The 16,685-nt window shown below is 38.0% G+C and overlaps 1 protein-coding gene across 1 annotated transcript in view; it reads right to left on the reverse strand.

Moving 5' to 3' along the window:
* LOC132113604 (ensconsin-like) overlaps positions 1-16,176 on the reverse strand; it is a 44,333-nt gene extending 28,157 nt beyond the window's left edge. The window contains exons 1-2 of the mRNA XM_059521452.1: positions 16,021-16,176; positions 406-507 (exon numbers count right to left, since the gene is read on the reverse strand). Coding sequence (XP_059377435.1) covers positions 406-507; positions 16,021-16,153 — 235 coding nt within the window. The 5' untranslated portion in view covers positions 16,154-16,176. The remainder of the gene's footprint in view (positions 1-405; positions 508-16,020) is intronic.
* Positions 16,177-16,685: the final 509 nt, after the last annotated feature.

The following is a 16,685-nucleotide window of genomic DNA, read 5'->3' on the forward strand; positions in this document are numbered from 1 at the left end:
TCAGCTATGAGCTCACCACACCTGATACAGTATTGACAATGAGTCATGGACGTGTGTGAGGACATGCTACAGGAAGTGCTGCAATGGTCACGTGACAGCTTGTTACTTAACTAACCAAAGCAAGACTGCAGGAAAAATGAAACAAAACAAAAAATTTAATCTTTGTTGATTGGTTTGGTACAAACCGTTTTTTTTTTTTTTATATATATATATAAAAAAAGTACATTGTTATACGGTGAAAGAGCCACCTTAACAAATAAATGTACACTACTTTATAATAATTAATTTTGTTTCAGTGTAAAAATCTGAACTACTTGCACAATTGGGCCTTCAGAAAAAAAAAAAAAATCCTTGTGAATCCCTGCAGTGACTGACAGACGGAGATCTGAGATCATCGTTTGTTACCTGGCCTGGTTTGGGTCTTCACTGTGCCGGCTGGAGCTGCTGGTGTTGGGCTGTTCCCTGCCTGGTTGCGCCGTTCCTCTGCCTGCGCCTGCGCAGCTGCAGCTGGAAATGCAATGAGACAAAATGCACATAATAATCGGTATCACTTAAGCAAGAAAAAAATAGGAAAGAGGCAACAAGAAAAAAGTAGGTCATTAAGAATTCATTTTAAACAGACTTGCCATAGCAATGTTTGATCCTGTGAAACAGATTAAAAATTCTAGCATAAATAACTAGTCTGCTTCTGACTGCTCATCTGGATTGCATGTTACTTTGCGAGTCATGTACATATTGTTGGAGTCAACATAAAAAACAAACAAATTCGTTCTACTCCCATCTCTGTGCAAAAAAATAAACATTTAAAATTTGAACTGACTTCATTTAAAATGCCCTTCGGCAGAAGAAAGGAGAAAGAAGCTGGCATGTGCTACAGTGTGAGCTTGGACTGTGTTTGATACATCCATACGACAACATATAATTTCATACTACTTGATTATACAGGTATCTATACAGATGTTTCTTTATCGATACAGAAGCATATGTGCAGCAGTGGACCGTACTTAATTTGAATACAAGCTTATATACTGCATAAAAGAGCACAAAAACTGTGGCAGGTCAGGCTCTGCCTAATGAGCACTGCAGAATTACGAGTGTTCAGGAGACGGGTGGAGGAGGATGATATGTCTGAGCCATCAGACTGCAGGCTTCTAAATAAAGACTATTAATTCACATCTTGACAAGAGAGGTAAAACATAAGAACAGCATGAAATGAGAGAGATTACAAAAACATGTTTCAACATTTTCATAAAAATCTCAGAGCCTGCCAGAGACTGTTTGAGTCCTCCTCAGCTTGGAAATTGCATAGCTGCTGTTGCTGAGTGACACTCATGACTAGAGCCCGACCGATATGGATTTTTGGGGGCCGATGCCGATATTAACTCGAAAAGAGCCGATTTATAAGCCGATATTTTGATTTTAAAAATAATCTGGATATTAGACCCATTTCCTATAAACTGCATTTACACAACATTCAATAGCAAAATATCTGCCTGTTCTATGTATGTGGGCTGTATAAACCATTTTCCAGAATGGACTATGTTAAAAAAAAAAAGCCTTAGATTACAGTCTCAATGACTAAACAATTGCACATCAAAAGTATATATATTTTAATGATCAAAAAACAGTCTGGTTTTAAACATTTAACACTTTTACTTTCTTCCAGTTGAAGCTGGTTTTAACAGTCTGTGTGTTTACTGTAAATAAATTATAATACTAAAGTTAAAGTATTTGCAGAAGTAGTCCCACACTTTGCTGCTACAGCATTCACCTTTTTCAGCCATCTGTAGGCAGAAAGAGAGACAGAGAAAGAATAAGCATGTGTATTAATAATATCACCATGTATCATTACTCATGTCATCATTAGAATTATAATAATAATAAACTGGGATCTCCTACATAGGCAAAAATGAGAAATATATATATTTTTTTATTTGTCAAGCAATAGGTATTACCTACTTATATTTAACAATATTTCAACATTTTCCTGTTATGTCTGTAAAGCTGCTTTGAAACAATATGTAAAAAAAAAAGCGCTTGTTCAGCTCACATTTATTTACATGTCCCCTCTGGTTTAATCATTTCTGACGCACCTACTGTAGTTACTGTAACTACACTATATTTGCTCTCACAGACACATTCACAACAGACCCGTATATCTTCTCCTCTTCTCTTTGTGCAGTCTGGATCAAAACATCGTCTTGCCTACTATTACCGGAAGATTACGGAATCAATTCGAAGTTGAATGGTTAACGTTAGTGTCATGAACACACCGCTGTCAATTTTGAGAAGAACCACCTTCAAACAAGTTAATAGCAAGCATTTAAGGGGCCTGCTAAAAAGGAAGCTATTAGCGTTAGAGTAACGTAACCAGCCTGAATTCACCAAATTGTTCTCTGGACCTGAGAGTAGCCTCTTCTTCCTTGTTTCTCTCTTAATTCTCATCAGCAGGACTAGCGCTATCGCTCGCTTCTTACAACGGGACAGATACATGTTTGCTGCTGACCGAAAGGAGGAGGAACAGACTATGAAAGAGTTCCCGCTAAACGTTTTTAAAACTCCGCCTATGCCATAGCGCAGCGCAAATCGCGTTGTATCTGAAGGGCAACGCTGAACCCAGCGGCAAGCGCCGTGCATACCGCGTCCTGTGTGAAAGGCCCAATTACGCGGTCATTATGTGGGAAACACACCGCAATAGAATAAGAATAAGTTAAACGCTAACGTTATAGTTTGACCTCCTATTAACGTTCGCGCTCTTCCACTGATAAACATGGTATTAGCTTTGTGGCTAATCTAATATAGCAATGCATTAGCGGCTGTAAGTGATGTTACAGAATATTTAGAAGTAATAATGATAGGACCGTTAGCTAGAACTACCACACAGTTTTTATATACAGGGTATGAACTAAATCTACAATCATTTCACATGATGAACGACAGACTCACCGTCAAAACAGTTGATCCCTTTTCTTCTGTAGTGGACTTCTGGCCACTCTGTTGTTAACTCTGGAGCTGCAGAGCTCCCTCTGGTGGGCACACTATGCAACACTCATAACATGAGTGAAGCATGAGACTCTGTTTCTCATGTTTCATCGGCCGTTATAAATGCCGATGCCGATTTAAATGCAATTAGCTTATATCGGCCGATAATATCGGCCGGCCGATATATCGGTCGGGCTCTACTCATGACAGTGCAATCCTCAGATGCAGGACATTACCTGCATCTCTGCGACGTACTGCCACTACACAACAGTCAGAGCACTTCAAACTAGAGGTCGGCCGATATATCGGGCCGATATTTGTCATTTTTTTAATATATCGGCATCGGCCGATATCCGTGTTTAGTAACGCCGATTTAAAGTCAGGCACGTCGGCGGGCAGCCCCGTGTTATTGGTGCGGTGGAAAGTGCTGCTTCAGCAGCATATGAAGCACCCCAAGCCAAAAGTTTTGGAAGATTCAACAACAGTCCTGGGAGATAAAGGTAGTCAGAGAATTTCACTCTGTAAATGGGGTGGAGAAGTTGACAGCTCTAACAAACACTGCAGCGTGACGTTACCAAAGTAAATTGTCTCTGACATTACTCCGCCCCGCTCACAGACAGCAGCATGCTCGGAGAGACAGCTGTGCTGGAGCTGCCCAGAACGGTGAATGACATTTGTTCGGAAGCATGGTTTGATGCAGACAATAACCAGTTTTCCATCCAACTCATTTGTATTTAGGGATGTCAATATTCGATAATTTCCATGATCGATCGTAGTTTAAATTAATGATCAATTAATTACCTTAATGCTGCAAAATGCGTCTGCAGCGGTATTATTATTATGTGCAAAAGCCACTTGGGAAAAAAGCTTTCTCACCCAAATTAAAGGGGTTTTAGTCTGAATAAAATGCTAGTAGCAGGACTATAAAATGAATAGATGTGATTATGATCATTTGATAAAATGAAGAGAGCGCGCCATACGTTGGAGATCATTTTACTTTGTTGACTGTTTCCTGTCAAGGAAGACTGCTGAATGCGCTTCTTTAAATGGTTTCGTGTAGGGATGGGCGTTTTCCACAAATATCACATTTGAATATTTGAGCTCACAAAAAACGAATATTCGTTTATTTAAATTAAGTTTAATGAGTCAGACGTTATTTTTCAGCAACATTTGTTTTCGTCATTTTGAACAAGCTTACAATAAGCTTGAACATTACACATCGTGTTTTGTAGCTGAAAACCTTTAACAATGCGTGCAAACAAACAAAAGTAGGCCTACAGATTAAAAGCAAAAAAAAAAAAAAAAAAGTGAACAAAGAAAAAACGTAAAGCAGCCTGCAGCAATTAGGCTATTGTACAGAATGTAGCTTACACTTAACTTTTAAACTGTCAGCAAATCTTTTTTGCTTTTTTTCTATTGTTTCAAATGTTCTTGTTAAGAAATACGGGCATGTAAACATGATTGGGGGAAAGTCGGCTCCTTAGTCTGTTAACAATAAGGCTGACCGCGGAGAAAACGCGCTCTGACGGCACAGACGTTGTCGGGACTCACAAATAATGGTGTGCTAAGCGAATACGTTTTGTGAAGCGCTTCGTGTTTTCGTTTCACCACTGTATGGGATCCTCATCTGGTGGAATACATGGCTCCAGCAAGAACTGTTCCCACTCGTCTCGGCTGGACTCTGTAATCATCGCTGGAGAACTGGCTCAGCCTTCTCCGACGAGTGGGCATTGCATCTTCTTCATCGTGGCGACTGCATCCGCACCACTCGCATCAAGGAAAATGTTCTGATAATGTTCATAAAAGTTTTTTTTTCTTACTTCTCTCATGTTTTCATCGAGAAACCTGAGATGTTTGTGCCGAGGGTCTAGGGCAGACGCGAGAAGAGGAGTTTTCACTGCATTCTCCAAGTTAGCGGTGTTTATTCGTTGCTTGACAAAGAGATGCTGCAACAATGTTCTTGGATCACTTTCTGTGATTCTCCACGGAATATTTGAAGTACTGTAGAAGACCGCAGTTCTTTTAGGGGGCGTTCAAATATCGCGTCTTTTGCATGCTCAAGTTCGTTATTTCCAATGTAGGCGCGCGGTATGCACGCTCATAATAGAAGCGACACGGTCGCGATGCGCACGCGGTGAGCCGCGGTCCCGTTTTTTCCAGGCGCGTCCGCACAGCATCGAGTTAAAAACATCTCAACTTTCAGAGAGCCCCAAGCGCACCACATGTCATGTGACAAGAACTAAACATTCAGCTTCATCCTTTCCTGTAACAACGTTGAAAGCTCAGCCAAGATGAAGGAACAGCTGATCATAGCTGTATATGGATTGCCATTTTGAAATAAACTTAGTAGCAGAGCTACTGAAAGCGATTTTTTTTTGTGCTGCAAATCCATTTATCCTTTGATGAAATTTCTGCGTCTTCATGGAGAGAACGCGTCGCCTCAGGAGCGCTTCTGCCCGAGCGCTTTGGAAAGAAGGAGAAAGCGGCGCGCATAGCCTTTTCCACGCCATTAGGCGCGACATGTGAATGGCCCCTTAATCATTCATTAATTATTTTTTGCTTGCATACACCTTCAAATATGCCGTGGAGAATCACAGAAAGTGACCAAATTAGGTTTTATTGTGAACTTTTTTTTTTTTTTTTTTTTTTGCGAAATTCGAATATCATTTTTATTTATTGAATAATTAGAGCAGAACGAATATTCGAATGTTCGACTATCCGTGCACATCCCTAGTTTCGTGGTGCTTGTTGTTGTATTTTAAAACGCAACTGCAATGTTTTCAAATGACACACTATAGTAGTGGTGCAACGGATCATCATTGATCAATATCTTCGGTTCGGCACACACGTGACCCCCGGATTGATTTATGAAAAAAAAAAGTTGCGCATGTTCAGTTCACACTCAGTGGTCATGGCGAGCGGAGGAATGGAGGAGCTTGAACGCCCGGCGCATTTTGGATTCCCTGTCAGATATAATGATGAAGGAAAGAGGTTAGAGTGAAAAGATTGTGCCAGATCTTTATGAACAGGAGAAGAAAAAAGTTGTGGATGAACTATCCCGAGCATCCTCTGTTGCGCACACGACAGAAGGGTGGACGTCCAGGGGGACGTAGAGCTCTGTGACGATAACTGCTCACTTCATCACAGCACACTGGAAGATGAGAAGTCGGCCATTATGTTAAAAAGAAGATATTATGTGCACTTTAAGTTGATTTTATATATTTTAATTTAATAATTTAATGTTAATAAAAAAAGACAAAACCTATGTTTATTTGTCTTGGCGCACACGACAGAAGGGTGGACGTCCAGGGGGACGGAGAGCTCTGTGACGATAACTGCTCACTTCATCACAGCACACTGGAAGATGAGAAGTCGGGCTATTATGCTAAAAAGAAGATATTATGTGCACTTTAAGTTGATTTCATATATTTTAATTTAATAATTTAATGTTAATAAAAAAAGACAAAACCTATGTTTATTTGTCTTGGCGCACACGACAGAAGGGTGGACGTCCAGGGGGACGGAGAGCTCTGTGACGATAACTGCTCACTTCATCACAGCACACTGGAAGATGAGAAGTCGGGCTATTATGCTAAAAAGAAGATATTATGTGCACTTTAAGTTGATTTCATATATTTTAATTTAATAATTTAATGTTAATAAAAAAAGACAAAACCTATGTTTATTTGTCTTGGCCTTTTTTTTTTTTGCTGATCCGAAAAATAATCCGATCCATACGAGGACGAGCGAGCGCGGGTTTGACTAGATGTATTTGGAGGTTATTGCTCACGTCTCGTTCTGCACATATCCAAATGTTTCCATATTCGCAATGTATCTGAATGTTAAACTATAATATTTTTTATTTATTTAATGTAAACTAGACAGAAAGATCATCCTCTACACATGAGCAAAAACGTCCTAGGAATAACAGCAGAGTGGACCGGTATACGGTCTATTTAAACTGACCAGTGTAACCTTTTAAATGTTTGGTTGACTGTACTTTATTTTAATAATGAACAGACTGCGATGTAAGTTTGAAATTAGAATGCACTTTAGATGTTCTGTGTCATTTATACCAAACACAAATGTTGCTGGTTGCTAGTGTGTTTGCAGCACTACTGTTATTTATTTGTATATATATTTATTTTTTTATATTTTTCAGTTTAATTGATTTTTATTTCTAAATATGTATTTATTTAAATGTATATTTAAGTTTACATTTATGTTCCAACAAACTTGAAAAATTCTACTTGATAAATGCTCTAAAACTTTAATGCAAATGATTGACTTATATATATATATATATATTACCTGTTTTATATATTTAAGACTTGGTCAGTTTATTGATTTTGTTTGGTTAACTTTGGATACACTTTTTATTTTAATACCGTGCAGTGCACAAAATTAAGATTCGAGAGATGGTTCAAGTCAGTGCTCAATAAATGATGATAAGTTTAGAAATGTTGTGCATCCACTTATTATTAGTATTTTAGCATGCAAATAAAGGGGAAAACTTCAAGATATCGGCCCTAAAAATTGGCAGCACATATCGGCCATCGGCTGACTCTGACCTCTAAACATCGGCATCGGCTATAGAAAAACCCATATCCGTCGATCTCTACTTCAAACAATCAGCTACATTTACACAGGCATTGAAGGAAAATAACTCCTATTCGCAGATCAACCGGTACTGAATTATATTGTGTCCAATAACTGATATGTAAAATCAATGTGCATTTTATTAAATTATTGTTATTATGTTTATTAATAAAAATAATGGAACAAATATCATCAAATAACTGGCAGAGTAGTTCACTAGTTTTTTATGTTTACTTTAGCTTTAATATTTAAATGCGTTAACAATTTTATAATTAAAATCATCTTATTTATTGCTATCATAATGTTATTATATTAATATGATGTAATTGACTAGCTATTCAGACAGCCAACCAAGCAGCCAATTAAAAAAATGTGCAGTTTTGCACATCCCTAGATTAAAATAGCTTGAGCTTTTCTACTGCAACTACTGAGGCTGGGTAATCTTTGCTGAAGTGAAAGTACCATATACACCTGCACAAAATGCTTCATTAAAGCACATGCTTACATTTAAATAAATTTGCTGTGAAATTAATTTAGTATTGTCCTTTTTACCCCCGTCCTTTCTTAATGTTTCATCTGAAGCTCAGGATGACCTACGAAGAGTAGAAATGTGCTGAAGAGCACTCAGACAATAGTCCGTCAGACTCATTGAATATGCAAACACCATCTTAGTCATACTCTGAACCTCACACTGTGGGCTCTGCGACACATGGCAAGCAAATGAACACTGGGCCTACAATGGATTAACACAATGGAGACATTGTCTTGACCTTGCACATACATTCATGATGTAAAGACAATGAAGGCAAGCCCAAGGTGACCTCAAACTGTTCCTCAGTGCAAATTCAATTAGTCTGCATATACTTTATGGGCCACTAAACAATAATGTAATGTAGACAAACATGAACATCTGTCGAATTGCGAGCAGCTACTAAGATTTAATGGGTTATTAATTATTGTGTTTCTGTTTAGTTTTTTTTGCCCTCATAGTTCACTGATAAGGTTTGTACTGTAAATAAGATTGACTATTAAAGGTGAGATATTTTTTCCTATTGAAAGAGCGATATCATATCATAGCTCACTATCAGCAGTTATTTTATCTATGTTCGAAGCATTTCTTATAGATTATTGCTCGGTGTAAGAGATAAATAAAGATCAGATAAAGATAAATTAGCACAGTACCAGTACGATTGCATGTGTGAATTAGTCATACTGTCTCTATATTATTGTGAAGCTGTGGGTGATGATCGATCACGTAAACGATGATCGAAATTTAATTTTTTTTGATTGGTTATGGCAGCACTTTGGGCGGCGCCCTGAGCTCTGATTGGTTAGCTTCCCACTTGATGCCTCAAAAGACGTAAGAAGACAGATAATCATAAAATGTCTGGCAATAGCAGAGCGGCAACTCAGATGAGCATTGAATCATTTGCCATTAGACCTAAATGCAACGCATGCAGAACCGAGAAGACGACAAAGCTATTCGCTGAAATGGTGGTGATAGATTTGCTGCCCATTAGTTTCAGGGACAGAGAAGGTTTAGAGTTTTCCTTAACTGTGGTGGAAGGTAAATGAGAATCGGTTTACAAAGCTAAGCATATTTGTCCAGTGGTACCTGGCTGTTCCTGCAACATCTGTTCCAGCGGAGCGAATTTATTCCACTAAATGTGAACAGGCTGCGCACTCGGCTCTCATCTGAGCACTTATCTTTTTGAATAGACATTTGAATGTTTCACCGGTCGTGGTAAATATAACATCCATTTTTTTTTAATAATATTATTGTTTTAGTTTTGAGTTTTAGCCATAGTTAAAATATCTAGGTAATTTGGTCTCTGTTTTATACCTTATAATAGTTGTTTGGTTAAACTTTGGTGAACTTTTTTCTTTATCTTTTAAAAACTACGTTTCACCGCTGGATCAAAATATGCTGCTAAAGTTATACTGGAAGACAATGTTTTGTAAAAAAAAAAATGCAGATGAATAAAGTAGCAAAAAAAGAAAAAGTATCTTTGTGTGTTAATTTTTAAAATTACAGACAAATAATGAAATGGTCTTTATAAAATAAAAATGCATTGGATATATTTGTAGCCTAATTACATTAAACATATTCGTAGAGATGACGAAAATCAAAATTATTTGTTTGTTATAGTTTTTATCTTAAATATATTTTACATTTTATTCAATTATTTAGCAATAATCAGTGATTTCCATGCTGTTAAATAATGTTTAAATAATATTTTGGTTGATCAGAAAGTGCAAATTGAATACAAAATATTAATTAAATATTAGAATACATAAAAAATAACGATAGTGACACTAATGTGAATTTATTGTACTTTCGTGTTTGTAAAGCGCAATCCAAGTTACACTTTCGGTCAAGTTCACATCTGCATCAGCAAATTTTTTTCAGATAAAAGTTGCAATAGCTAGCCTACGTCTGATTAATTAACATGAACAATTATGCTGAAATCGCTGCATATCAGCGATTCGTTTCATGTTCATATAAGCAATGCCCGATAATGATATTGCTCTTAAATGTTTCATTTTTCTATTATTATTGTTATTATTTTATTACTGACGTTATAATAATGCAGCCAAGCTTTTTTTCCGCCATATTTGTGGGCATAATTAAATTTATATGGCTTCGAAAACGCGCAGGTGGTTTATGGAAAATAAAACTTAACTTAAAAATAAAACTTTATTACAACTATTACACTTAATAACGTAGATGAAAATATAGTACAAATCTGCCATACATTAAAAAAGAGAACTATAATCTATAGTAAAATCTGTTCTTGCCCATCTTTCAGCACGCTGTCATGAAAACGCATTAACGGAAGCTCGCGCTCTCTCTATTTCTCTCTCTCTCTGTCTCTCTCTCTCTCTCTAACGCATAACTTAACATCCCATTGTGCTGATACAAGTTGTAATGTTACGTCTGATATGTATCTCAGTTATCTGATTTATCATAGGATGTGTCATAGAATTAGCTTCCGTTTATTGGTATACTCTTCACCTCAGGCAGATATTTCTTGCTCCTTTATTAATTACATTGCTTCATCATAATCATAATAACCTGTCCTAATCATCTGTTCATGTTTTCATAGACAGATTTTCATGTAAGATTTTTATTTTTTCATTTTTTCATTTTCATAACAATCTTCAGATTTTTTCATTATACAGGTCCTTCTCAAAAAATTAGCATATTGTGATAAAGTTCATTATTTTCCATAATGTAATGATAAAAATTAAACTTTCATATATTTTAGATTCATTGCACACCAACTGAAATATTTCAGGTCTTTTATGGTTTTAATACTGATGATTTTGGCATACAGCTCATGAAAACCTCAAATGAAAATCTAAAAAAATTAGCATATTTCATCCGACCAATAAAAGAAAAGTGTTTTTAATACAAAAAAAGTCAACCTTCAAATAATTATGTTCAGTTATGCACTCAATACTTGGTCGGGAATCCTTTTGCAGAAATGACTGCTTCAATGCGGCGTGGCATGGAGGCAATCAGCCTGTGGCACTGCTGAGGTGTTATGGAGGCCCAGGATGCTTCGATAGCGGCCTTAAGCTCATCCAGAGTATTGGGTCTTGCGTCTCTCAACTTTCTCTTCACATTATCCCACAGATTCTCTATGGGGTTCAGGTCAGGAGAGTTGGCAGGCCAATTGAGCACAGTAATACCATGGTCAGTAAACCATTACCAGTGGTTTTGGCACTGTGAGCAGGTGCCAGGTCGTGCTGAAAAACGAAATCTTCATCTCCATAAAGCTTTTCAGCAGATGGAAGCATGAAGTGCTCCAAAATCTCCTGATAGCTAGCTGCATTGACCCTGCCCTTGATAAAACACAGTGGACCAACACCAGCAGCTGACATGGCACCCCAGACCATCACTGACTGTGGGTACTTGACACTGGACTTAAGGCATTTTGGCATTTCCTTCTCCCCAGTCTTCCTCCAGGCACCTTGATTTCCGAATGACATGCAAAATTTGCTTTCATCCGAAAAAAGTACTTTGGACCACCGAGCAACAGTCCAGTGCTGCTTCTCTGTAGCCCATTTACTGCACACGCCTGTGCACGGTGGCTCTGGATGTTTCTACTCCAGACTCAGTCCACTGCTTCCGCAGGTCCCCCAAGGTCTGGAATCGGTCCTTCTCCACAATCTTCCTCAGGGTCCGGTCACCTCTTCTCGTTGTGCAGCATTTTTTGCCACACTTTTTCCTTCCCACAGACTTCCCACTGAGGTGCCTTGATACAGCACTCTGGGAACAGCCTATTCGTTCAGAAATTTCTTTCTGTGTCTTACCCTCTCGCTTGAGGGTGTCAATGATGGCCTTCTGGTCAGCAGTCTTACCCATGATTGCGGTTTTAAGTAATGAACCAGGCTGGGAGTTTTTAAAAGCCTCAGGAATCTTTTGCAGGTGTTTAGAGTTAATTAGTTGATTCAGATGATTAGGTTAATAGCTCGTTTAGAGAACCTTTTCATGATATGCTAATTTTTTGAGATAGGAATTTGGGGTTTTCATGAGCTGTATGCCAAAATCATCAGTATTAAAACAATAAAAACCTGAAATATTTCAGTTGGTGTGCAATGAATCTAAAATATATGAAAGTTTAATTTTTATCATTACATTATGGAAAATAATGAACTATCACAATATGCTAATTTTTTGAGAAGGACCTGTATACATTATGGCCATGCACCGCAAACAAAAAGTTTCAGTTATGTGCTTGAATGCTTTAAACTGTTTTGAATGTTTACTTGCTAGCGGTAGCATGTTGCATTACCGTACATGAACGTTCACTTATAACATACACAGAATAAAGAGAAATGTCAGATAGGATGATGGCGAATGATTTGCAGATCCTGAGCACCAATGACAAACATTTAATCTTGTCCAATGTGTGGTAAGTACTGTTGCTCCATAGTATAGAGTCCTTGTGATCGCGAATTATGAAAATCGATAATCGAAAGTGAAAATAAAATGAGCGCGCACAATTGAAAGCAGTTTCAATAGCGGCTCCCTGATGCCTGAAATTTATATTCAGTCACCTATCCTTACCCAATTATATAATAGTGAGAAAAAGTATTAAAAATACATTTTCACAGCAAATTTCTCGTTGGCTATTAATTCTTTTTTTTTAGGGTTTCCGTAGTGCACTTCATATCTTTTTCGAACACGGAACTGGGGTGGTGGTGTAGGAATCATCTATTGGCCAACCCTAGTTCTTATCAGCTTTGGACTCTCATTCTGATGGCACCCAATCACTACAGATGTGATGCATTCCTAAATTTCTTCAAATCTGTTCTGAGGAAGAAAAACATTTTGGATGGCATGAGAATGTATAAATTTTCAGCAAATTTTCCTTTGTGGGTGAACCATTTCTTTAATCGGTACCAGAAGGAAACAACACATTGTGCGACACAATGCTTTAATCCGATTACGATACTCCAGATTATTGGCTGTCAAAACATAGTTATCATATCCACAGCTATCAGATCCTGAACTACTGCTTTATGTCACAGCCACAGACAAAATAAAAAGCCAATCTGCATTGTTCCCAAAACCATGACTACTGATCATTGAGATTTAAATTACATTTTGAGAAAAAAAAAACACGCACACTAAAAACAGACAAGGGTTACATCATTCCCTTTGACAACAGCTGCAAAGTTCAAACTGTCAGATGACAAGATGAAGAAGGCTGTTCAACAAACACTCATTCACTCAGGCTGACAGAACACAGAGAACGGTTATACAAATACAAACACTATGCTCTCTATTTCCTGCCATGCACATCCAAGGAGAGCCAGCAGTCAGGGAGAGTCAGTGCTCAGTGGGGTCCTGTTACCGTCACTGTTTGCCTCACTCTAACTCTTTCTCTTTTTTTTCTGCAGTAGCAGCCTGTTATTGGGACAATTGAAAGTCTCTAGGACAGATGCTTGGGGAGGAACGTGCCTGCACTGTCCAACTATTCAGGCCTCAACAGAAGCCACAACTGCGGTTTTACATACTCTCACATACTAACACATAATAGTGATATGCAAAAATACATATTTTCTAAATTAACTTGTTGGCGAGTCATATATAATAGGCTGGTATCGAGTTTGAATGGCCTTTTTCCATGCAAACTGTGTAAGAGCTAAATAACAGCATGCTAATTAAAGCAAAAGCACTGCTGCTAGAAACATCAAAACTTAAAAGGACTATTCGACCTCATATTGACTAATTGGTTGACCCAACCCCATCCACAGTGCATTTCTTGTACAGGATTAGCGGGGATACCTAGGCTGTGTATGCTTGGGCTAATTCAAGAGGCAGAGTGATGATGATGACCTGTGGACAGCAGGTCATGCTTGCTTCCTGGAGGCTAATGAAGAGCTATCATCAGCGCTGGACTTTTAAGCAATCACATTTGCAACCTAGGTAGCTCACTTGGTACATCACTGCACTTGCGATGTATAGCGCTTTGGGTATGGGTCCTGTGAAACATGAGTCACAATAAAAAAAAAAACTCAAGTGACTTGAAGAATGAAGCTAAAATGACATGGTTGCTTAAGCAAATGCATTTTTATCTCATGTTTGCTTTTAAGTCTGCATTAACCTTTTAGTGCCACTTCTCAGACATTTCATTTCTGAACTGGCCCAATACATACAATAACTGAACTGAAAATTTAAGCCAATTTGCTTCATATTCATATTCATTTGTATCATATAATGGTCTCTGAAAACAACTCCCTTTAAAATAACTAATCAGAGAGGAGATGCGCTGACTATTTAACAAGAAGAAATACATCCCTTATTCTGACAGCCAAGAATAATGAGTGCACCTGATAAACAAAGGTGCTACCCATTTAATATTGACTTATATCCAGCCTGGTTCATTATGATTATAACCAAACAGCTCAATATCTCATGACTCTAACAGGCCATGTTATTTTTCATTCTCTTCAATAATAGCTTTAAAAATTCAAGGTACAAATACCTTACCAAAAAAGAGAGAGAGAGAAACTTAATAGACCCCAAAATAAATGGTATTAAAGCATTAATTCTTGCAGACATAAACAAATATGTGCAGTTGTCTAACCACTGGACTCCACCACCCTATATTATGTTTGCAGTCAGGCCAGGGTTAACCCCGGTCTTAATGAGAACACACTTTGAGGTTTCTAACCACACCATGACCTGTTCTACAACAACAAATCTTCCACAAAAGAAGCAAAAATGACAAACAAAAAGCATAAGTCTTTCAATGCTGTTATGTTTGTTACACAAAAACTTTTAAAACTACATGAGATTAATCGCAGGCTATAGTGAAAGCTAAAGCAACTAGTCTATAAGTAGCATAGGCTAAACACAATGTATCAAAAGTGCAAATCATCCCTCATTAGCAAGTCAGAAGGGCATGCAAAACAAGCAACCCATGCATGTTTTCCTTAGAGGGAGGGACAGGTAAACAGTTTGATGCTTTGCTGCACAAAGCAACTCCAATGATGCTGATAGTGAAAGAAATTACAGTTTACATTCATGCTCAACCATCAAATGGTAAACGACCAAGTTATGGGTACATATCCAAGTGTGATGAGAGTCATACGTGTTTAGCAATTAGTGGAAAAGATGGCCAACAACATCCGCAAGACAGAAGCTCACTCACACACTCAACATGATAAGACATCAGGAGGAAAAATACTGCTAAACCCCCACAGATCTGTAAACACTACTTCAGTAATGCCTCTGTGTAGTATGAACTGCACATGCCTTAAGTTTCACTTATAAAGGTCAACTCAATACAAAATATTTACTTACGTCCATCAAAACATGGATTTCTCCGACTGGTTCTGTAATTTACACGTGAAGGATTTCGACATCAATGTCAGTGTCTCTGAATTTAGATAGGAACTGTATATAGAAACCAACTTTTGAGACTGCAGAGGTTACACGTTTTTAAAAGCGTAATATTAAGTATAATAATATTTAGTACAACACAACGATAAACGAAAGAATACAGGCTCTGTAAGTTAAAGATAAGAGCGCCATACAAAGCTGAGATGATGATGTGTCCCTGTCAAACCAGACATCACTTATCAAACCTCCCTACAGACCCGGCGAATACAACACTTAAAAACCCTTCAGCCTTCGTAAATTCATCCTGTCTGAACATTAAACTGTAGAAGAACATCACAGTGAACGAACACAGAATTACTGTCTGGTCCTGCAGTAAGTTTAGCAGTTAGCTGGCCGTTATCCGTCCATCTAAGCCCGCTAACTCTCCCCCTCAGACCGCCTCAATGAAAGTAACGGATTCAAGCCCCCCAGTCGTCCACACAACCTCCGAACAAAGCCATAGTACTAAATATATGTCATCTAACTGGTTTAAGAAACGAGTTCTCGTCGAAAGAGGTTGTAAATCAGTGAATTCTTACCCATTTGCGCCCGCAACCCTTTCAGAGACGTCGCACCTTCCGCCATTTTTGCCGAAGTTTTTTTCCGGCTGTTTGGCGCGCGGGGAAGCCGGCTGCTCAACCCTCCGCGGTCTACGGACGGAAACAGCGACATCTAGCGTTTGACTACACGCACTGCAGGACACTGAGAGAGAGAGAGAGAGAGAGAGAGAGAGAGCGAGAGAGAAAGAGAGAAAGAGAGAGAGAGAAAGAGAGAGAGAGAGAAAGAGAGAAAGAGAGAGGGGTCGTTACTCGGTGGGTTTCAATCATGGTTTCAATCCGGTGTCCGTGACCGCAAGAGGGTGCTATGGGGTCTGTAGAAAACTTGAGAAAAAATAAATAAATAAATAAATTCGTAAATATAAAGAAAATAAACGGTAAAGACAATATATAATGTTTTAGAAATTTGCTTTGACTTCAGACAATTAAACGTTTTTAAAGGTGATTTAAACATGAAAATATATAACTCTTTTTATTTTATGAATGATTACAATATTTGAGGGGTCCTTACAGTTTGAAAATTCTTATTATGAACACTCCACTGTCATAATCCTTTATGTACTGTTTATATGCCTGATGTATGTATGAAGGGGATGCTTTGGGGCTCAAACCCCTTGCCTTTTTCCAAAATTAACCAGAAGTGGCCC

This window comes from Carassius carassius, chromosome 33 (genome assembly GCF_963082965.1).
Source record: "Carassius carassius chromosome 33, fCarCar2.1, whole genome shotgun sequence".
NCBI classification, from domain to species: Eukaryota; Metazoa; Chordata; class Actinopteri; order Cypriniformes; family Cyprinidae; genus Carassius; species Carassius carassius.